Genomic DNA, 24,591 nt, shown 5'->3' on the forward strand with positions numbered 1-24,591 from the left:
AAATCAACAACCTCATCTGCCGTCCATCACCTATAAACCTCCCTGCAACAAATACGTAATGTCCATTGAAAATGATTGCATAAAAAGAAAATATAAGATCACATCATAGTATTCCATTTCCCTTTTACTCATAATTATGTTGAAGACTGACCTGGAGCACAGGTGTAGTTACTGAATAACATAGCATCCAGCTGAAGGTGCACAACACTATTTCACAAGGTTTGTGATACTCTGCCAATGACCCTAGCAGACCCGTAGAGCTGACAGTATTATACCACAAATTCCAGTAAATATATAAGTAAGGCAGAGCATCCCAGACCAGTCGAGGTAGCTGACATACCTGCCACAACACCAGCAAGAGCTGACAAAATACCTACCATATAATATGCCACAGATGCCGTACTGCCAGATGTAGCTGACGAAGAATAGTCAAAGATCCAACTGTCTCTACTTGGTTTAGACTAGGTTATGGGGCCGCACACCACAGACACCTCCATATTTCAATTCTGTTGTTTTTAAATTATTTTTTACATAGACCCACCTAATTGATAATACATTTTTTGCCAACAGTTTTTATTATCAAAGTTATCGTTTTACATAATACAACATAATACACACATGAGATGGAGATGAGATGAGAATTAGCAATCAAACCTAAATTTGGTGTCTGGAATTCATGAACTTTCTATATACAACATTCTAGACAAAATCGTGGCCCATGGCCTGCAACACATTAATTTTTTCCATGTATTTTTTGATTAACTAGACGTAGCCCATATTCATGAACACACAAAAAATACATAGAGAAATACCTACAAATACACTGTCTATTTTAAATTACTTTAAAACACCTGTTGACACATTGCATAAACTGTAGTTACGGGCTAATTAGTGTAATACCCACATAGGTTATAGTGTACTCAATAGCAACATTCTAGTTACATCAACTGAGGCCCCAACCATTCTATTTTTAGCTGAAGCTGAAAATAAACAAACATCTTACAATCGAGACTACCACTAAAATGCATGGTCCCTGACATTCATTCATATTACGTTTATTGGACAAACACTTACCACTTATCAAGGGGTTAGAGTCCATCTCGTGAAATTCCTTTTAATCCGATAGTCAAATGTCCATAATGTCCGCTAACTGAACGAATGTGTCAAAAGTCACTTTTGCGTCACGGGAGAGGATATGGATGCGACTGACAGGTACAATTCAGTTTTGTTATTATGTAACAGTACTCGGATGGTAATGGACGCATCTCTTCGTCCATGCTACTATAGTACAGCAGGCTGCTGATATAGTCAGTGTTTAATGTAAATAGTACTGCAAGCACTGGATGAGGCAGATAGCTAGAAGCTAACGATTAGCATTGCTTGTTAGGGAAAGTAGCATAATGGTGATTTAATTATAGTGGGAAAAGTACAAAGCACCAATTCAATGTTTTCAGATAATCAAAACGTTCAATATTAGTTAGTACATCTTGATAGGTTGTTTGTTCGACAAAAACGACATTTTGTTAACATAACAGCCAAAATAGCTTAGCTAAGCTAGCAGGCTCTAAGAAACCCCACCGTCTTTCATTTATGCATCAATTCGAACGACTCAACGCTGCATTTAATCTTGCTTCAGAGTTGACTAGAGTGTAAAAGTTGTTTGCGATTATAGGTAGTGATAGGAAAAATGTCAAAGGAGCACCGACGCACGGTTCCAAATCACTACCGTATTGATTCGACACAATGTGCGGACACTCGTTTCAAAGTGACATTAGCACGTGATTAATGACGTCTGAAGCTTCGTTTTCTCACGTGCTGTTCCAAAGCTATGGAGTTAGAAATCTGCCAACAAGGTTAAGGTAACAAAAATCCATACGTATATGTGAGAGAATTCCTGAACCGGGTCCTATCGCAAAATCTGAGTTTGGTCCAGATTCAGAGCTTTGTAATGGTATTTAATACACCTCTGTTTGATAAAGCTATGGGAAAGATATGCTACTTTAAAAGTTGATAATCTGCTATATGTCTGAGAAAAGAGGCTTGAAACATTCACACTTCCCAGAGAGCTGGGCTTTGTTGAGGCCCATTCAGCTTAGTTCACACCCTCTTAGGCCTTAAACTTAACAGAAAATCAAAAAAAGCATTGAATTACATGCTAATTTCTTGTACAAATAGTACAAATTTTCAGGCGCAAATAGGCAAAGTTGTTGTAGTTTAAAAGCACTAAGGCCCGACCACCCAGGCTGATATCAGTCTTCAACATGTTTGAATTCATTCATTTCCAGAAAAAAACACCTACACTTATTTAAAGCAGCTGGGCAAAATGCTTCCATAACCCATTACACACTGTCGAAAATCATGGAGGAAAGAATAAGTTCACTTGTTTATGAATCAGCGGTCTATTTAATTCTCATAGATAAATAGGCCTGAATTAGTGTGGTATTGTGCATACAGTAGAATGTAATATATGCATAAAATGACCATTACAGTGGAAAACTATCAATTTCAATGAGTGCTCCCTAAAGTCCAGTTGCCATTTGAAATATGCTATTCAGATTGTATTCGTTTGAATGGTTAGATTTATATGCACTTTGTTCATATACATTAAAAGGTTATACTTTTAAACGCAAATGTTTAGCATTCTTTTTCATAAACCAATGAATTTTTAAATACATTGTGGTTAAGGTAGAGTACAATTTAATTTGTTAATTCAATTAGAATTGTTTTAACACCAATCACAGTCAAACTAACACAAACTGTATGAATTGAAAAAATATTTTCTTTAGAGCTGTTTGGGAACCAAATGAGCGAATAAGCCAGCACACTGAAAAGAGCCAGAATGCCCATCCCTAATGATTCACACCCGTACTACGAAAGGTGAATATGTTTTACATAAGGTATGTTGTATTGGCAATTTACGCTGCATCTCTCAACTGCTCCGAGCAAGGTTATCTTCACGGTTACCTCAATGTTATCCAACATAAGCACGGCCCTTCCGCCCACAAAAAGAGCGGGCACATTTGGAAGGACCCAATCGACATCGCCGCACGGATTGAGAGGCTCACTCCGCAGGGGCAAGGGTGTTTAGAGACTGTGTAACTCTGTAGTTTACACCCCGATTATGTTTTCTAAAAAAGATATTGATTATCATCTGAGGGAATGTCATATCTTTGCCAGCTTCTAGGGTCAGACCTATCTAATACCACTCGCCGGAGTAATGCCCTCACATTTGATGCGCTTTGTGATATTTTGACAGCGGACATTTCATGTAGGCTATTCCATCCGTGATGCTGAACATCTGAGCCAGAATACTGTATGTTAGCTTGGTGGTCCTTGCTCTCACTAAACTGCTTGATGCATTTGTTGTATTCTATGGCCATTTAAGCGTTCTAAAGATCAAATATGCTTTGTATGCGATCTCAAGTAATTCGCAAAAAATACTCTATTTTTAATATGCATAGGCTCGGCCTAGGCTATATACAGTACAGAACAATTTATTTTCCATAGGAATCCCGAGGATGATTGGTGTGATTGAATGTATGCATATCCCCATTAGAGCTCCCCTGGGAGAAAGGGGTGGAGGGGGGTATGTGAATAGGAAGTAATTTAATAGAAATCATGTTCAGTTATAAAGGTAGCCTTACAACCTAGGTGACTTATGGAGTAGCATATATCTTAAATCATTTAACAGTGAGCAATGGGTAAATTTCAGAGATGTAGCTCATGTTTTGGCCATAACTGAATTATCTTAATATTTTTCACATATTTAGATAGACTATTTAACTTTTCCTTACTTTACATCTAAATTATACTACAAATAAAGAAGAGTCTGTAAGACTAAATTTAGACAATATGATTAGGACACTGTTCTTACAAATTTACTCGGTCTGCAGTGCGCTGCCAACAAGCCTCCCTGGCTTTGTTGGCCACCACAGTGTTAGATTTAGCCATTAACCTTGCTTTCCAATTAAGTTAACACAGAGTCAACTAACCAACATCTTATCACTGTTGTAGTACTGTTTAACACCACTTTAGGCAATCAGAGTTTGTCAACCCTTACTTTCCTTGATAACCCTGAGTTCAATCTGAGTAGGTTGAACTCCCTTCATAGTATACCCCTCAGGATGAATGACCGGCAATCAGGTAGCTTATTATCAAACTAAGTAACTTGCTCACTTTGTGAAGACTATGCAAACATGATAGCTGGTCAAAATCACATACACCTGGATGAATGACCGGTCAATCAAGTAGCTATTATCAGACTTGCTCACTTTTGTGAAGAAAAGCTAGCTACCCAACTAACACGACCAGGAAATGTAAGCTAGCTGGTAAGTTAGCATTGTTACCTAACCAGCCAACATTAACAGTAACGTCAGTAGCTATAGCTAGATAACTAGCAAAGCAAAGGACTTGGACAACTATCCGAAACGGAATTGTCTGTATCTAGTTAGCAAATGTTAGACTTACCCGTATAAAAATGAATGTTTCGTGGCAGACGGAATATCTCTGATTAATACAAAGTCGTTTGGATTTGGTCTGTTGACTTTGTTTACTAAGCTGTGTGTTTTCACTACCGTTCACACTGAAGGTGTTTAATGCAATAATCTTTCATTGTTTCAATCATAGATTCCATGGTTGTCCTTTGCTTTTAAATGTAATTCATGAACAATTGTTTTATACAAGAGGAGTCTGCGTTTTACCTTTCAACCACTGACATTGCAATGAAATGCCTAAATTTTGCCTGAACATTGCAAACAGTATCCAAGTCAGGAATTTCCTCATCGTCATCTGATTCATCTTCTCATGGCTTCACTGTCCTCCAAAATGTAGTATCTCACAAATTGTTCCCACTGAGAATTTCTTGATAATGGCAGCGACGTGGTTCACAGCTGTAGCAACGTGACTGCCAGTTGTCCGCTTTGAAAAACCCTAGGTTGCAATTCTACTGAACAGCTATGCTGTGTTACGACAAAGACCAGTGATTTGGCAGAACAATCAGGACTCATTATGTCAGCATTTCCATCCCCTTCATTAGCACAGCCAATCATGTCTAACAGAAAGTTCTGTATTTTCCTGGGTTGCATTTAAAATTGTATTTGCATTTACACTTCACCTACTAGTTTGTTACTAAGTCATATTAAGGTTCACCATATTCAAGGAGGCATATCTGCAAAAAAGACAAAATGTCCCCAGAACATGTTTTTCTTCTTACAAACAGCTCTCCTGAAAAGTAATAACATAAGCCCAGCGTTCCGTGAATTCTGTCACATTTATGACAGAATTTCTTGAATGCTATTCATCCAGGGGTGAGTGATTATGCCTAATCTATAACCCTATAACAGCTCAGTGGCTTGTCCACCTGCACTCAAACTATCTGACCTTAAATTGCTGCTACTAGTTTATTATGAAGCCTGCTGCCTAAGCTACTTTTACCTTTCACTGTACTCTTTGTACCTAATGTATCAAGTCCATGTGAATAAACTTTTATTTTTATTATTTTATTTTGGTTTTGATATAGTATGTGTTTATTAGAGACCAACCACACAAGTTTAGTACTGGGCCAGAGTGTCCCCATTTGAATACTTAAATACCTGGTTGGGGTTAAAGCAATAGAGTATCACTGTGTCATCTGCATATAAATGGAAATTACAATATCTGACATCATCACCAATGTTGTTTATATAAAGTGAGAACAATAGTGGGCCAGTTACTGAACCCTGAGGGACCCCTTTAAGTACCTCTAAGGGCTCAGACTTGCCACCGTCGACCATGATGGCCTGAGCTCTATCTTTAAGATAGTTATAAAACCATCAGCAGGCATCAGTACCCAGTCCTATAGATGACCGCTTACTCAGAAGGATAGCATGGTCTACAGTGTCAAAAACTTTTGTCAAGTCTACAAACAACACAGCACAGTGCTTTCTATCACCTAAGGCATTTGCAATATCATTTACAACAAGCATAGTGGCCAAAGTGGTACTGTGTATAGATCTAAAACCAGATTGATTGACACTAAGAATACTGAAAAGATTGTAACTGTTTATTGACCAAGGATTCTAGGATCTTTGCCAGACATCGGAGCCTAGAGATGGGTCGATAATTATCCAAATCACTACTTTCCCTCCCTTATGTAATGGCAGAACAAAAGCTGCTTTCCACACTTAAGGGATATTTCCTGTGCTTAAAGTTAAATTGAAGATGCGTGTCACTGAACCAGCAGTGATAGTTGCCACACACTTTAAGAAGTACGAGTCTATATTGTCAGCACCTTACATTAAAAGTACAATTCAATCCCTAATGAAAAGAAAAGGCCCATACACTTATGTTACAAATGACTAAGACAAAACAACAAAAAGGAATATCTGACCAATGAGGTCTTGTTCTTCAAATGAAAATGAATGTAAACAAGACAACTGACACACCCCACTCTGACACATAACTCAATGTAAGACAGTCATCAATCTCTCCCCCACTTTAGATTATAAGGGTCAAAAAACATATTAACATCAACAGGGTATTCTCAGTGTTAAGTGTTCAGCAGAAAATCTGACTCAACATAACATCATGATTAAACATTCCCCACCCAAAAAATCGGGTCCGTACCATAATCCATGCGACAATATCATATGAAAGACTTGTGCATATCCTTTTGTACCTGTGAAAGATTCTACCTCTAAATAGGGAACAATCCTACCTTTAATAGGGAAGGATTCACTATCCAAACATGCCATGATAGCCATCATAATGTAGATCATTAAGCACCATCCAATAATATATTTGAAGTCCAATATTTGGATTGTCATCGTACAGAGTTTACCACCTGTCTTGCGAGCAATAAACCTTCATAAATATGAAATCATCATATCAGTTCATTTAGGAAAAAGTTAGTTTCCAATCAAGTGTCCTGTAGTTCTAGTCTTCAGTTTTCTCTGTCTTGTATCAGTGCTGTAATGTTATTGCAGTCAGTGTGATTTGGACCCAGCAAATTGCCTGGCTGTCCTAATAAGTCAGTGTAGGTGTGTAGGGGAATAGTGAGTTAAGTGAGTCAACTGGCCCGTGGAATTTACTCTCACTGGTGATGATTAATCTAGAAATGAAGTGTGACGCCAAGTGATCTGACCGTGGCATCGTTCTGCCATGTGAATGGTCAGGAAGATTTGGAACAGATTCGACCAGTGTGGTTGTAGAAATCCTTCTTGAAAATGTAGCTGAGACCACTGGGTATTATTCCGTCAACTCCTAACAATGAAGACAATAGATCAGTCCTGAAAACTTGAGGATCTCAAAAGTTCCATCATTAGAGTGAAGCTTACACCCTATTAAGGGAAGTTTCCATATTAGTCTGTCTAGAACTGGCTTGGTTGATGATTGATTCTTTGTGCTATATTTATGCCCGATAGCAACTAGCAGTGCAACAAGATTGTCAGACTTGACTTTGCTTAGCCAAATCAGAAATGGTTAGATCTATTCTATTTAACCATTAAAATGTTAGACCTTACATCAAACAAAACAATTTCCAAATTAACCAATTAAAAACAAATCCTGTAAATGGAAGATGTGAAACATAACAGATGTCAATGCTCCATTATAACTATGCTTTGAACTCTCAGTTCAGCTTTTTCCAATCATAATCAATTATCATATTATACATCCCCCCTGCTAACACTTCATTAAGTCAATGCAAAGTGACTAAATGAGTGAAAGTAGAACAATGACAAAAAACGGCTACAGGAGGCGCCATCCTGAAACCGCACTGGCCATCATTACAGGACGGACATGAAAAATTGAGAATTGGTAGTAGGGATGGATCTAGAATCCATTCGTTAAGGAGTTGCATCCTGTATATTCATCAAAAACAAAGTGGAAATGTTAAGAACACAAACATTCACAAACAAAATCAAAGACATCAATGTGAAACATGGAATTATAAAACATATAACCTATTAACAAATACGTCTTACAGCTCTCAAATTTGACTTTACCTCAGTACCTTCACACAGGTCTGCAAAATTGGCTATCATGCGTTCATAAACTCCTGTTGGTTTCAAAACCCTACATTACAACATTAAAGCTATTTAGCTTTCATTTAATGTTAGATAATCCCAAACATTTTTGTGTTGGTGAAATGATCAGACCAGTCTAAACACCTTATTAAAGCTATCCTGATTTAATGGGTAACAATGGTTGGTGCCATCCCAGGGGATCTACCCCCTTCCTGGAGCCCATGGATTTTACGCAGTTATGGTGAGCCAGAAACAAAGGCCAAATACATTGTTTAATGTATATGAAATGTACGTTTCCACACTTACATCTGACAAGGTCCTCAGACTGTCTGTAGTAAGATATGTTATTCTTTCAACTTAGCCGATGGATTTTAGATTTGGTGTCCTACCCATCTAATATTGTTGCAGTGTGTAAAAATGTGCTTGTCATATCTACACAGCAACTCAACATAAGGGTGGAAATTAAGAAAATGTATAAGAATGGTGGTATAAACAGAAAACCGATGTATGACATCACTAAAATCAAGGTACAATAAGTAATCCAAAGGACACTCAATGTAGGCCTTAAACACTGTCAATACCCTATTTGTCCATTATTCAATTTACCATTTTAGAATTTAAACTCCATTAACAAGTATCAGGTGTCAGTTTTAAATCAAAAGTATTATCCCAGTCATCATTGGTAAATACAAACAATGAGAAACTACATTATTTAACTAAACTCAATTCAGCTTTTAAAATCGGTCATCTAATTTTATAGTGGGGAGTAAACTCGCTTTGGCTGTTTTACCCTCGTTTGTAGGCTATGATTATATTGGATTTAAATTCAGTCCTCATGGAAAACAGGATGTGTTAACAAATAGTTTTACCATGTGGATTCATCATTCTACCAAGAGAGAAAACAGAATATTTTAACCTTTTGTAAGAAAACCATGAGACTATTTTACCAGATTAGAAAATCATCATCATCATCATCATCTTCCGCTTATCCGGGGCCGGGTCGCGGGGGCAGCAGTCTAAGCAGAGATGCCCAGACATCCCTCTCCCTAGACACTTCCTCCAGCTCTCCCGGGGGGGACACCGAGGTGTTCCCAGGCCAGCCGGGAGACATAGTCCCTCCAGCGTGTCCTAGATCTTCCCTGGGGTCTCCTCCCGGTGGGACGGGACTGGAACTCCTTCCCAGGAAGGGGTTATGGAGGCATCCGAAACAGATGCCCAAGCCACCTCAGCTGACCCCTCTCGATGTGGAGGAGCAGCGGCTCTACTCTGAGCTCCTCCCGGATGACCGAGCTTCTCACCCTATCTCTAAGGGATCGCCCAGCCACCTTGTGGAGAAAGCTCATTTCGGCCGTCTGTATCCGGGTTCTTGTAAAGTAAAATAGATTTGCAGAGTTGTATTTCCTGAGTTGTGCATACAGTGGGGAGAACAAGTATTTGATACACTGCCGATTTTGCAGGTTTTCCCACTTACAAAGCATGTAGTAATTTTATCATAGGTGCTCTTCAACTGTGAGTAATGGAATCTAAAACAAAAATCCAGAAAAATCACATTGTATGATTTTATAGTAATTAATTAGCATTTTATTGCATGACATAAGTATTTGATACATCAGAAAAGCAGAACTTAATATTTGGTACAGAAACCTTTGTTTGCAATTACAGAGATCATACGTTTCCTGTAGTTCTTGACCAGGTTTGCACACACTGCAGCAGGGATTTTGGCCCACTCCTCCATACAGACCTTTTCCAGATCCTTCAGGTTTCGGGGCTGTCACTGGGCATTACAGACTTTCAGCTCCCTCCAAAGATTTTCTATTGGGTTCAGGTCTGGAGACTGGCTAGGCCACTCCAGGACCTTGAGATGCTTCTTACGGAGCCACTCTTTAGTTGCCCTGGCTGTGTGTTTCGGATCGTTGTCATGCTGGAAGACCCACCCACAAAATTACAGACCTCTACATGCTTTGTAAGTAGGAAAATCTGCAAAATCGGCAGTGTATCAAATACTTGTTCGCCCCACTGTAACTACTTTACACAATACAAATAGAAAGCAAAAATAATATATACAAAATAAATGCTTTGAACTTAATTAAGTAACTGAAACCAATGAACAGGTTTTAAAAGATACTTTTTATTTTATTAGCTACTGAATGACAGGTTTATGGATTATAAACAGTTTAACAATTTTTCCCCCTCAGACAGTTTTAATTGTTTCAAGAAAAAACTGAAACAAATACAGTCTTAACATCAAGTTAATGTAACCAAAAGCTAATTCTAAAAAGTACAAGCAGACCAAAAGCACAAGTGCAGCTAGAGAGCATCTCTCCTCTTTGTTTCTGGTCCATCTGGAAGACCTTGAAGCTCTCTTAACCCCTGTTAGAAAACCATTTGCAAAATAAAATCAGACATTATATTTTCATTGTGAAATATTCCTCACATTGTGTAATATTGTAACATATTGTTCTGAAAATCTAAGAACACAACATCTCCAACACTCATACCCTTACCTCCAACACCATGCGAATGTTGGCTTTTATTTTTGCAGAGTCTTTAGTCAACACCTCAGTGTGTCTGTAAAATAAATTGAAGCATGAACCCCAGTTAATTTCAGAAATGGCTTAGCAAAGTTTAGACCAGTCTATGTGTGCAGGGGATTACATAATAGACACAAATACACTTTTGTATCATGGTAATACTCATGACTTGCTTTGGTTGTATGTGTTATTAACAGCAGTGTAGTGATATAAAGGACCTCAATGTCGTCAACATGTTCAATACTTTCCAGAACATCGCTGAAAAGTATAAAGCTAAATATATAGCCTTACAAATGCAGATGGCCTAAAAGCTTAACAAACATGTTTACAATATCATATTTTAAGTGCACAATATAGCTAGGCCTAAAAAACTATTTAATGTATATATAATGTAAGTAAATAATATCTATCATCAATGTAGGCTATAGCTGAGCTCTAAATCTATAAAGAAAAGCTTTGAGCGTGTCTCCCATGCGAGAGGTGACAGTGGGTTTATGCTGGAGCTGCTGGAGGTTTCCAGCGTGAGACATGAGACATAATAAATCAGGGGTTGACATAAACATTTTTGACACATGTCCTTCGGGCTAGTAAGACAGATTTTTTTTCCTTGTCCAATAGTTGAATGTACTTGTCCAAAAACATACATAAATACGAAAGGTAATATTTATTTTATCAATTTCAAAGTGTTTCTCGAGTTTCATCGTTCTGCCATCAAAGTTGCAATTCCTAATTTCTCCAGTTTATGTGCATATGCCTGTCTACACATTGGTCACAGTGTCCGTGCATGCACATTCTCCCGTCAAGTTTGTTTTCATTGTAAGGATATGACAGAGGCAGGTGGTGGTTCCAAGCGCAAAGCACATAGGTTTAATCACAGGAACAGGCAAAACTGGTGGTCAGTAACAGGCAAGGTCAATAACAGAAAAGCAAATCAGACAAAAGTACAGGCAGGGACAAGATCAATAATTGTTAGTCGGAAGAAAAGCACTTCTTTTGTGTGTTTAAAGAAAAAAATGACAGTGCTGTAAGAAAATCACAAGATGCTTCAACAAAGTATTAGTTTAAGGGTGTGTTCACTTATGCACGGTTTTTATTTTTCATTTTTCCCCCTCGATGATTTCAGTTTGTTTTTCAATTGAATTGTTCACATTATAGGTCACATTAAAAATGGAAAAAGTGTTGACATTATATACAGTGGGGAGAACAAGTATTTGATACACTGCTGATTTTGCAGGTTTTCCCACTTACAAAGCTTGTAGAAGTCTGTAATTTTTATCATAGGTACTCTTCAACTGTGAGTGACGGAATCTAAAACAAAAATCCAGAAGATTACATTGTATGATTTTTAAGTAATTAATTTGCATTTTATTGATCATATGTTTCCTGTAGTTCTTGACCAGGTTTGCATACACTGGAGCACGAATTTTGTCCCACTCCTCCATACAGACCTTCTCCAGATCCTTCAGGTTTCGGGGCTGTCGCTGGGCAATACAGACTTTCAACTCCCTCCAAAGATTTTCTATTGGGTTCAGGTCTGGAGACTGACTAGGCCACTCCAGGACCTTGAGATGCTTCTTACGGAGCCACTGCTTAGTTGCCCTGGCTGTGTGTTTCGAGTCGTTGTCATGCTGGAAGACCCAACCACGACCCATCTTCAATGCTCTTACTGAGGGAAGGAGGTTGTTGGCTAAGATCTTGCAATACATGGCCCCATCCATCCTCCCCTCAATACGGTGCAGTCATCCTGTCCCCTTTGCAGAAAAGCATCCCCAAAGGATGATGTTTCCAACTCCATGCTTGTACTCATCCTTCTTCTTCCTCCAAACACGGCGAGTGGAGTTTAGACCAAAAAGCTCTATTTTTGTCTCATCAGACCGCATGACCTTCACCTCTGGATCATCCAGATGGTCATTGGCAGGAGTCTTTTATACAGGTAACGAGTTCAAACAGGTGCAGTTAATACAAGCAATGAGTGGGGAACAGGAGGGCTTCTTAAAGAAAAACTAACAGGTCTGTGAGAGCCTGAATTCTTACTGGTTGGTAGGTGATCAACTACGTATGTCATGCAATAAAATGCAAATTAATTATTTAAAAATCATACAATGTGATTTTCTGGATTTTTGTTTTAGATTCCATCTCTCACAGTTGAAGTGTACCTATGATAAAAAATTACAGCCCTTTACGTGCTTTGTAAGTAGGAAAACCTGCAAAATCGTCAGTGTATCAAATACTTGTTCTCCCCACTGTATGTTCAGCGTCACTGATATTAAACAGAAAACCGCAACACAAAAATGTGTTCCGAACTGAGAGCATGTCCACGATGTTTCATAGGAACGATATGAGTGCTGAGAATATTGTTCAGATAAATTAGTACCAGACTAAAGCTGGGAATTGCCCCCCCCAAAATAGAATATGGGGCCTCCCAGTTTTGCTTCCCCTTAAATACTGCAAATGGTATATGAATTAGGTGTGCCCCCCCTGATTGATAAAAAATGCCACCTCAGTCATTTCATCCTGGAGCTGAGATGCCTGAGATGTTGAATGTGCAGATGTTGAATGTGCAGAAAAATGGTAATGATCAATTAGATAATCATCAGGGAATGATAAAAACATCCAAGCGGGGTCTCATCAACCACTCACAATGGAGATTTCTGGGAAGTATTTGTGCGTCAATGTGAACTGGCTCTTCAAGAGAAGGACATGCCATATCTGACACATACAGATGGCAGGTTTCAGCCAAAGAGTAGGATAAACTCAGGGTTATTTGAATAAAACCTGCTAGCGAGCAGAGTATGTTAATATTAAATAGGCTTAGCGACATGAGTATGTTGCCGTATTAACTGACTCAGAGAAACGCTGAACTGGCTCTTTGAAAATGTAAACCTGAAGTCAACTAACTCCAGGTTTTCACTAAACCTGCTTTTTGAAATACCCCCCATTCTCTACATGCCTACTACGGCATCCACACTTAAATCGCTGGATGCTACTTATTGCGAACGTAGGTTTATTACATGCGCTAGGTACAAAACTCACCAATGTAGTCTATATCAAAGTGTGGGCTAGACTTCGCTGTCCTTAAGACGAGAACAACATGCTCTCGTGTTTGTCTACAAAGCACTTCTAAATAAGCTTTATCATCACTTAGCAACATTAGAAATGTAACTCATAAAACCAGATCAAAAGCCTGGATTACACTTGAGGCCCCTGCAATCTCCAGAGAATTGGGTATCACTGTCTTTAAAGACCGTATCTCAATTCTATGTAGAATATCCTGAGGCCTCTAAGGGGAAAACCACCTGTGTTTAAAGCATTGTATTTTGTCTTCTGCTATCTGTGATGTATGCTTTAACATCACAATAACCTGCTCTAAAGAATACGACCTAAAAAACAAAAATGTAGTGACTTATTTGTGCGCGGAGCAAGTCATTTAAGTTTTTTAATCTTTCACCACAAACGCTGCCATGTTGAGTGATGTCAAACCCAACGTTACGAGTCAAAGCTTTCAAAAAGCGTTCAGGTGTATTCTCCCACTCAGAGGTCAAACTTTCCCACTTCCCAGTTGTTCATGAACGCACATTCCAAAATGGAGAGGTTTGATTCAGTTAAGCATTAAGTCCGATATCTATCAATAACTAGCTAGCTTGCTTACCTGCATGTAGTCCATCCTTGCGGTTGTTCTCAGTTACTGACATGTTGCCAATTAACCTAATTAGTTGAGATGTTCCACAAGGTTCTTTTTATGTATTACTCAACTTACCCAGTCTTTTGTTGCTTTTTTGAAATGTGTTGCTGGCATAAAGTTCAAAGTGGGCATATTTCTTTAAGAAACAATAACATTTCTCAGTTTCAACATTTGAAATGTTCTACTGAATATATGGTTTAAAGGTTTAGCAGATCATTGCATTTTGTTTTTATATCCATGTTACGCACCACCCTCCTCCTTTCCTGACTTTTCCTAAATAGGAGTATATAACATTGTTCTGTTGTCAGAATTCTAAATTCACAAACGGAAAAACTATTTAGAGACTATTTACCTGTTTTCTTTCCCTGTTTTCTGACTTAATCTGCCAAAAGCACATGCCATTTAGCATTAGTAAGCCGCTAATGGTACTCAGGTGCTAATCACCACTCACTAATTACATTATGTCAATGGACGCATGCGCAATACTGCCCGATCAATGATCAGAGCCATGGTTGAATTTGAATGAACTTACAAATGGAATACAAGATTTCAAAGACCAATCAGCTAATTAATTAGGCTATTACTGAAACATAATACAAATGATATAGGCTACTCGATCATTCAACATCAATTCAATAGCCCCACCAGAACCCCCGGGAGAGTCCTGCAAAGAGGCCCTGTCTTTGCAACCTATTTATTTGGAGAAACGGACCCTCATCTTTTTCTAATAACTCATCTCGGTTTTTCGATAACTTATTCATGTCATCATTATCTTCTTCCGCTTATCCGGGGCCGGGTCGCGGGGGCAGCAGTCTAAGCAGAGATGCCCAGACATCCCTCTCCCTAGACACTTCCTCCAGCTCTTCCGGGGGACACCGAGGCGTTCCCAGGCCTCCCAGTCCCTCCAGCGTGTCCTAGGTCTTCCCCGGGGTCTCCTCCCGGTGGGACGGGCCTGGAACACCTTCCCAGGAAGGCGTTCCGGAGGCATCCGAAACAGATGCCTAAGCCACCTCAGCTGACCCCTCTCGATGTGGAGGAGCAGCGGCTCTACTCTGAGCTCCTCCCGGGTGACCGAGCTTCTCACCCTCTCTCTAAGGGATCGCCCAGCCACCCTGCGGAGAAAGCTCATTTCGGCCGCATTTATCCGGGATCTTATCCTTTCGGTCATGACCCAAAGCTCATGACCATAGGTGAGAGTAGGAACGTAGATTGACCGGTAAATCGAGAAATTCGCCTTGCGGCTCAGCTCTCAGCTCAGCTCTCAGCACCGATCCGTCTGTCAATCTCCCGTTCCATCCTTCCCTCACTCGTGAACAAGACCCCTAGATACTTAAGCTCCTCCACTTGAGGCAGGCACTCTCCACCAACCTGAAGTGGGCGAGCCACCCTTTTCCGACTGAGGACCATGGCCTCGGATTTGGAGGTACTGATTCTCATCCCCACCGCTTCACACTCGGCTGCAAACCGTCCCAGTGCATGCTGAAGTTCCTGGTTTGAAGGGGCCAACACGACAACATCATCCGCAAAGAGCAGAGACGAAATTGTGTGGTCCCCAAACCTGACACCCTCCGGCCCCTGGCTGCGCCTAGAAATTCTGTCCATAAAAATTACGAACAGAACTGGCCTGCCGGAGTCCAACATGCACTGGGAACAAGTCTGACTTACTGCCGGCAATGTGGACCAAGCTCCTGCTTCGGTCGTACAGGGCCTGATAGGACTCCTTCAGCTTGAAGGCATCCCTTACTTCCGGTGTCCACCACCGGGTTCGGGGATTGCCGCCTCGACAGAGCGGCCGCTTCGACAATGGCGGTGGAGAACATGGTCCACTCGGACTCATTATCTCCAGCCTCCCTCGGGATCCAGTCGAAGCTGTGCCGGAGGTGGGAGTTAAAGATCTCTCTGACAGGAGACTCGGCCAGACGTTCCCAGAAGACCCTTACAGTACGCTTGGGCCTGCCGAGTCTGTCCAGCTTCCTCCCTCGCCATCGGATCCAACTCACCACCATGTGGTGATCAGTTGACAGCTCCACCCCTCTCTTCACCCAAGTGTTCAAGACATACGGCCGCAGATCAGATGAAACGACAACAAAGTCGATCATCGACCTGCGGCCTAGGGTGTCCTGGTGCCACGTGCACTGATGGACACCCTTATGCTTGAACATGGTGTTCGTTATGGACAAACTGTGACTAGCACAGAAGTCCAATAACTGAACACCACTCAGGTTCAGATCAGGGGGCCGTTCCTCCCAATCACGCCCCTCCAGGTGTCTCTGTCGTTGCCGTGGGCGTTGAAGTCCCCCAGTAGAACGATGGAGTCCCCAGTCGGAGCACTTCCCAGCACCCCTTCCCAGGGGTCGGGTACTCTGCACTGCCGTTCGGCCCGTAGGCACAAACAACAGTGAGAGACCTATCCCCGACACGTAGGCACAGGGAAACGACCCTCTCGTTCACCGGGGTAAACTCCAACACATGGCGGCAGAGCTGGGGAGCTATAAGCAAACCCACACCAGCCCGCCGCCTCTCACCATGGGCAAATCTAGAGTGGTGAATAGTCCATCCTCTCTCAAGGAGTGTAGTTCCAGAGCCCAAGCCGTGCGTAGAGGTGATCCCGACTACCTCTAGTCGGAACCTCTCAACCTCTCTTCCCTGCCAGCGAGGTGACGTTCCACGTCCCTAGAGCTAGTTTCCGTGTCCAGTGATCGGGTTGTCTAGGCCCACGAGAAGGCGGCCCCACGTCGCTCCTTCGGGCTGAGCCCAGCCGGGCCCCAAGGGGAAAGGCCCGGCCACCAGGCGCTCGCGTACAAGCCCCAACCCCGGGCCTGGCTCCAAGGTGGGGCCCCGGCTGCGCCATACCGGGCGATGTCACAGACCTCAAAATTGTTCTCATCATTAAAGGGTTTTGAACCGCTCTTAGTCTGACCCGTCGCCTAGGACCTGTTTGCCTTGGGAGACCCTACCAGGGGCATATAGCCCCAGACAACATAGCTCCTAGGGTCACTCGGGTACTCAAACCCCTCCACCACGTTAAGGTGGCAGTTCTTATTCATGTCACCTGTAGACAAACTTTATATGTCAGTAACCTAGGAGACTAGAGCTATGCATTAGCATTGAAATCAACTCAATAGCCCCACTACAACCCTGGGAGAGACCTGCAAAAACACACCGTTTGCATAGCCTATTTATTTGGAGGAATGGAGGAATGTACTCATCAATGTCACCTATAGACAATTCATGTAAAATTACACCGCCACCGCCCGATCTTAAGTTCCAACAATTGGATGCATTCTGCATCATTGTCATCTCTAAAGAAAGCCCTACAGTCCTCTGTCTGTACCTGCTTTACATGTCTCTGCTGTTCTGGTATCAAATGGGCGACTGGAATGAGGGGGTCCCACCTGTCATCTTCCTTACAAGCTGCAATCACCTTGTTTTCACCAATCTGTTTTAAAGTGTCACTTGGACTGTTCCCTACTGCTACCTTTGAGCTTGACTTTTCACTAAGCTCAGCTTGGACTTGTTTTGCATCTGCTGGGCATACAGCTTTAACCCTCTGAATCTGCCCTAACACTGTACAAGGCAGGAGTGTGATGTCAAGGCGTCATTTGTGACTGGATAACAATTTATGACCGACATCCCTTCTACAAGCAGATGACGGTCTCAGCAATGATTAGCCCCTCATACCTCTGTGGTCTCAGTTGGTTCAAAGAGTACTTCCTCTTTTGTGGCAAGTGTCTCTGTTCTCACACTACACCTCACCTCTTTAGTTTAGGCCAGTTGGAATAACTGTTTTGATTCGTCCCGCTAACTACTCCATCCTTGTAATGTTTTGGGGTGGGACTTCTGGATTGGTAGGTGGGATTTCCAGTGTGACGTATGCTGGGGTGGGACTTCCGGTGTGACGTATGCTCTGGGTGGGAATTCCAGTGTGACATACAGTGGGGCAAAAAACTATTTAGTCAGCCACCAATTGTGCAAGTTCTCCCACTTAGGTGGCTCGCCAACAGAGGCCTGTTATTTTCATGATAGGTACACTTCAACTATGAGAGACAAAATGAGAAAACAAAACTAGAAAATCACATTGTAGGATTTCTAATGAATTTATTGGTAAATTATGGTGGAAATTATGTATTTGGTCAATAACAAAAGTTCATCTCAATACTTTGTTATATACCCTTTGTTGGCAATGACAGAGGTCAAACGTTTTCTGTAAGTCTTCACAAGGTTTTCAAACACTGTTTACTGGGATTTTGGCCCATTCCTCCATGAAGATCTCCTCTAGAGCAGTGATGTTTTGGGGCTGTCGCTGGGCAACACAGACTTTCAACTCCCTCCAAAGATCTTCTATGGGGTTGAGATATGGTGACTGGCTAGGCCACTCCAGGACCTTTAAATGCTTCTTACGAAGCCACTTGTTCGTTGCCCGGGTGGTGTGTTTGGGATCACTGTCATGCTGAAAGACCCAGCCACGTTTCATCTTCAATGCCCTTGCTGATGGAAGGAGGTTTTCATTCAAAATCTCAAGATACATGGCCCCATTCATTCTTTCCTTTACACGGATCAGTCGTCCTGGTCCCTTTGCAGAAAAACAGCCCCAAAGCATGATGTTTCAAACCCCATGCTTCACATTTCTAATACACTAAAGCACTACTTAATACATACATTGTGTGGATGACACTGTTATTTAGAAGTAACAAACTAAACCTGGTTCGAGCAGACACTATGGCTAAGTTGAATATATCGTGGTTGTGTTAAAAATACGGTGGATATAAAAAGTCTACACACCCCTGTGAAAATGCCAGGTTTTTGTGATGTAAAACAATGAGACAAAGATAAATCATGTCAGTACTTTTTCCACTTGTAATGTGACCTATAATGTGAACAATTCAATTGAAAAAAAAAACAGAAATCTTTGAGGGGGGGAAAATAAAAAATAAAAGCTTACAATAACCTGGTTGCATAAGTGTGCACACACTCTTATAACTGGGGTTGTGGCTGTGTTCAGAATTAACCAATCTCATTCAAACTCATGTTAAACAGAAGTCATTACACACTTGCCATCATTTAAATTGACTCTGATTAATCACAAATAAAGTTCAGCTGTTCTAGTAGGACATTCCTGACATTTTCTTAGTTGCATCTCAGAGCAAAAGCCATGGTCCGCTGAGAGCTTCCAAAGCATCAGAGAAGATCTCATTGTTGAAAGATATCAGATATCAGAATTTCCAAAGCATTAGGTATACCATGGAACACAGAGAAGCCAGTCATCATCAAGTGGAGAAAATATGGCACAACAGAGACATTACCAAGAACTGGACGTCCCTCCAAAATTGATCAAAAGACGAGAAGAAAACTGCTCATGGAGGCTTCCAAGAGGCCTACAGCAACATTAAAGGAACTGCAGGAATTTCTGGCAAGTACTGGTTGTGTGCTACATGTGACAACAATCTCCCGTATTCTTCATATGAATGGGCTATGGGGTAGGGTGGCAAGACGGAAACCTTTTTTTACAAAGAAAACATCCAAGCCCGGCTGAAGTTTGCAAAAACAAACATCAAATGTGTTATGGTCTGATGAAACCAAGGTTGAACGTTTTGGCCATAATTCCAAAAGGTATATTTGGCACAAAAACAATACTGCACATCACCCAAAGAACACCGTACCCACAGTGAAGTATGGTGGTGGCAGAATCATGTTTTGGGGCTGTTTTTCTTCAGCTGGAACCGGGGCCTTAGTCAGGGTGGAGGGAATTATGAACAGTTCCAAATACCAGGCAATTTTGGCACATAACCTTTAGGTGTCCGTTAGAAAGCTGAAGATGAAGTAGTTCAACTTTCAGCACAACAACGACCCAAAGCACACATCCAAATCCACAAAAGCATGACTTCACCAGAAGAAGATTAACATTTTGGAATGTCCCAGCCAGAGCCCAGACCTGAATCAAATTGAACATCTGTGGGGAGATCAGAAGAGTGCTGTGCACAGGAGATGTCCTCGCAATCTTACAGATTTGGAGTGCTTTTGCAACAAACAGTGGGCAAATATTGCCACATTGTGACAACTGCGCCCTCTGCTGCTTCACCTCCCCCTGCAGCGGACGGGCTCCAGCGTTCGACGTCACCGGCCTTCTGACACCACCGTCCATCTCATCATGCATTTCACCTGTGTCCCGTTTAGCGCACCTGTTCCTCATCCTCATCATTCCCCCTAGTATATATGTTCCCTCTGCTCCCCCTGTCTTTGTGTGTAATTATCTCTGTATGCCCAAAGAGCTGGGTCACGCTTCGCTCACTTCTATTCATTTACTCAAACATATTAAAAGACTGTGGCCATTACGCCGTTCTCCTGCTCCTCCTTGTTCCGCCCTCAAAGCCGTGACACACATCAAGATGTGCCACGGTAATAGACTCCTACCCAAAAAGACAGTGCTGTAATAAAATCAAAAGGTGCTTCAACAAAGTATTAGTTTAAGGGTGTGCAACCAGGTTATGCAACCAGGTTATTGTGAGTTTTTATTTTTCCCCCTAAAAAATGTCAGTTTGTTTTTCAATTGAATTGCTCACGTTATAGGTCACATTAAAGGTGGAAAAGGTTCTGACATAATTTATCTTTGTCTCATTCTTTTACATCACAAGAACCTGGCATTTTAAAAGGGGTGTGTAGACATTTTATATCCACTGTAGTGTTAAAAATATGTGTATGTATGTGAAATGATGCTTTGTGAAATTAAAATGGGTATTGTAGTTGCATTACATGGCAAAAAATATTAAAAATCACCCAGAAGGTTGAGTTTAATTTTGCATACAGTTCTAGAAAAAATTCAAAGACCACTGCACCTTTTTCTTTCCTTTTCCAAAAAAAAAAACCCCGGAGCTGTATGTTAATTCAGGTAAACAAAACATTTGTAAGTGCGTTTGGAAAACACCTTTCTGGACCTTCAGACCTTGGTAAATAGTATTTTAACATTATTAATCATCAGCTTTAAATACCTTTTGTTGCAGTATATACTTGTTATGTTTAGATAACAAAAGAACATCTATTTATCCGTGCACAGGAAGTCACGTTCATTCAAAGGGCGACAGTAAATACCCAATGAGCTTGTGTATTCTGTCCTGCGATGTCTATAAAACAGAGGACAACCGGAAGTTATTTGAGATTTAGTGAAATGAGATTGAGTTCGTAAGACATTGTGTATGAAGACCGAGATTTCTGTGGGTGCAATCAAATTCTGCAATAAATAATTGAATTACTCTCCCCCTTGACGATCGGGTATGAGATCATTATTTCAACCACTACACAAAACGGCTGATTTCTAACACTGTATACACTTGGTCTTCTATTAACCCTCATTGCTCTTATTTCAGACCAAGTAACCATCATTAGGGTCAGTTGGACTGCGCGGTTGTGATTTTGTTCAGCATCCTGAAGAGATGCTTTCTGTCTAAGTCTAAACATTCACAGACATTTTCAGCATTGCACTAAAATTGTATTAACATTACGACAATCAACATACAACAAAATCTTTGTATTCTGTATATATCAACCAACAGATCCAGAGATGTTGGAGACTACTACAACACCATAATGGCTTCCATTACAGAACCCTCCCACACCTTGTGGCTGCACATCGTCAGGTGATTTTTGTTTAATTGTTCCCCCATTACACAATGCTTAAAAGCTGAAGATAAAAAAATGTTACGTTACTCATCAAAACTTTGATGTATGTAAATGTATGTTTGAGAATATTATTTGAACTTTTAAGTGGATCGTTATATACACGTAAAGCTAGAGAAAAGGCAATAGATAATACTAACTAGAACCAGAACAGACACTTAACCATCAATCTCTATACATATCCAACAAACCGAACAACCCAACACGAGTACACACATTGATGACCCCATAGATATCACACACAATATAGCGGAAAGACCCCGCATATCGTCACCAGGGTCCCCCCATCAAGAGGAGCAAAACCATGAAACTGTTCATCTTCAATCTGAAACAATACTTGAACAAGCCAATACATTGTTGCACAGCAATACAGACGCAAGGTTTGTTTACAGAGTAGCCCACATTTTTTAGACGATACAGTTGACTCCCCAACAAACTCTGATGTTAACGCATTACCACACCCTGGCAGATTTTGAAAGTTTCAGATCTTTAACACAGAGCGGTGGTGGTGCATTTAGAGTAATACAACGTAATCAATTTGTAATCAATGTGGAATCAATGTGGAATTACGACAATCTGTACATTTCCAAAATATTGGTAAAGTTGATGATTTTGGTGCGTTCTATTCACGCTTTATGGAAGGTTTGGATACTTTGATTGTTAGGGCTCCAGACTTTATACAAGGCCCAACTGACTGTAAGCAGATAGAACTGTGAGGGAGGAGGGGGTGTGCGACGTAAGGCTCAAACACTGCTGACAGATCAGATTATCGCAAAAAAGGCATATAAAAAGGCAGTGAATAATGATTCTACAGTTTTTTTGATGGGTATGTTGAACCCATAGTACACATATGATGAGCCTGTGGCTAGTGGTAGTGAGATACATATGGATGCAAGTTTAGCATTTGATTTTGCTCAGTTTGAACAAATGACAGGGTCTAAAATAGTTGTCTTTCACGGGACCTGCAGTGGTGGGTTTACCAATTTTCCAAAAATCGAAGACCGACATCCTAGAACCATCTTTATGTACTGTAGATATACTGATTGTATAAGTTGTTGAACTATTGTAAGCATTCAGGCAACATATTAAATGTCTGTATCAGGAGCTGAAACTGAAATGTTACAAGTAGAGAACAGGAAGTCTTAGGGGAGCAGACATCCTGTCTGCGTTTGAGAAACAGGAAACAGGTTAACGACACACACACATAGTCTGGAACTGAGTTCAGAATAGACAGACAGAAAACCACAAAGGGCAAAGATGACGCTTGGGGCTGCATTTACACATATAAGGTATAGAACATAAATTGGACCAATGGCACACTTGCTGTGCTAACTTAACGCCTCTATCTTTTGGACGTATTTGAAGTATAAATAATGCCGTATGACTGTTGATCTTTAGACATTGTGGGGCGACACTCTGTCTCCAGAAGCTTCTGTAATAAACAGATGATACGGAATTGGAATTGACCTGACTCCTGGTCTGTTATTCTCCTTTCCAATAGACTTCACCAATTTTGGGGGCTCGTCCGGGATTGGAAAAAGGAGAAGGAATTCGACTCGGTCCAGTTGACCTATACGGGACTCACAGGTTCCAGCACCGGTGCATCATAAAAAAGGTAAGCAGAGCCTGTTATATCTAAATCTGCGCATTGGCTGTGAACTAAATTGTGAACCTGTGAAGAACGTAGTGGGACTGGTTTAAATTCAGGAGGGCGAGGCAATTGGTTGTTGTTCCGGGGTTGACTACCCCCACCCCCCCCCCCCCCCCACTTCCCGACGGGGACAGTGGAGATTGTAAGTAAGAGACTTGACAATCAGTCGGGTTAAAGGCCCGAGGACTTAGGGGCACCTCGAAATATTTATTGTGTGTAAAGGTTCACGTTCAGCTGGGTTAGAGGCCCGGGGAGTTTGGAACTCCCCACATTTTTTATAAGAGAACTGGGTTCAAGTCCCAAAAGTGTTGGGTCAGGGATCCATAGATAAAGTGTTGGGTCAGAGGATACCCAAACCAAGGGGCAGCTCCAGTTCCCAACCCACACGCCGTCCCACCACCTAGTGCACCGGCCAGTACCCACTCTCTTATGACGGAGGGTGGGACCAGGAATGACGGTCTACAGGAAGGGGAGGGGACAGCGGGGGAAAGGCAGACCCTATGCTGTCCCTGAATGTCGACGGGAGGGACTTCCCCTTTCTGGTTGACACAGGTGCCACTTTTTCCACCATCACCGCCCCTCTCGCCACAGGACTACTATCCTCCAAGACAGTGGAGGTTGTGGGGTTTGAAGGGGTGGGACAGACTTTGCAAGTGACATTTCCTCTTAAAACAATACTGGGTAAACAGGCCCTCAGCCATCCGTATGTGGTGTCAGCAAACACAACAGTGAACTTATTGGGGAGAGACTTGTTGATAAAACTGGGGGCTAATCTCTTATGTTCTCCAGATGGACTAACTGTCACGTTACCAGACGGGACGTCGGCGGTGTGCAGACCTGAAACCACACGCAAAGGGCAGTACCTGGTACAACCATTGAAGGGTGAAATAGCGGAGATATACTGGGGACTATTGATACCGGAAAAGCCGGACAAACAGGGCATTTTGTCCCAGTACTTCAAGTGGAGGCCGTGGATCTCCCTCCTTGAGCCGTACTTTCCTCCGCCAGACCCCCCACATGTAACCCTATTTTATGATCGGCAGAGCGATGAGG

At 41.5% G+C, this 24,591-nt stretch overlaps 2 protein-coding genes and 1 long non-coding RNA gene across 9 annotated transcripts in view; 1 reads left to right on the forward strand and 2 right to left on the reverse strand.

Moving 5' to 3' along the window:
- Positions 1-1,764, reverse strand: part of elk1 (ETS transcription factor ELK1) — a 142,716-nt gene extending 140,952 nt beyond the window's left edge. For all 5 annotated transcript variants that reach the window (XM_034295918.1, XM_034295917.1, XM_029124085.2 and 2 more), the window contains exon 1: positions 1,075-1,764. In XM_034295918.1, the coding sequence (XP_034151809.1) occupies positions 1,075-1,099 (25 nt within the window). In that variant the 5' untranslated portion in view covers positions 1,100-1,764. The remainder of the gene's footprint in view (positions 1-1,074) is intronic.
- Positions 1,140-23,418, forward strand: LOC105006468. The gene is made up of 4 exons (XR_001198065.3): positions 1,140-1,212; positions 2,787-2,877; positions 21,764-21,847; positions 23,389-23,418. It is a non-coding gene; the product is annotated as an uncharacterized LOC105006468 (long non-coding RNA).
- Positions 10,112-24,591, reverse strand: part of uxt (ubiquitously-expressed, prefoldin-like chaperone) — a 43,269-nt gene continuing 28,789 nt past the window's right edge. For 2 of the 3 annotated variants that reach the window (XM_029123861.1, XM_029123860.2), the window contains 2 exons: positions 10,508-10,571; positions 10,116-10,373 (listed from right to left, as the gene is read on the reverse strand). In XM_029123861.1, coding sequence (XP_028979694.1) covers positions 10,311-10,373; positions 10,508-10,571 — 127 coding nt within the window. In that variant the 3' untranslated portion in view covers positions 10,116-10,310. Of the gene's footprint in view, positions 10,374-10,507; positions 10,572-24,591 lie in introns of all 3 variants that reach the window. The other variant, NM_001310963.2, reaches the window with a different exon arrangement.

This window comes from Esox lucius, chromosome 12 (genome assembly GCF_011004845.1).
Source record: "Esox lucius isolate fEsoLuc1 chromosome 12, fEsoLuc1.pri, whole genome shotgun sequence".
NCBI lineage: Eukaryota > Metazoa > Chordata > Actinopteri > Esociformes > Esocidae > Esox > Esox lucius.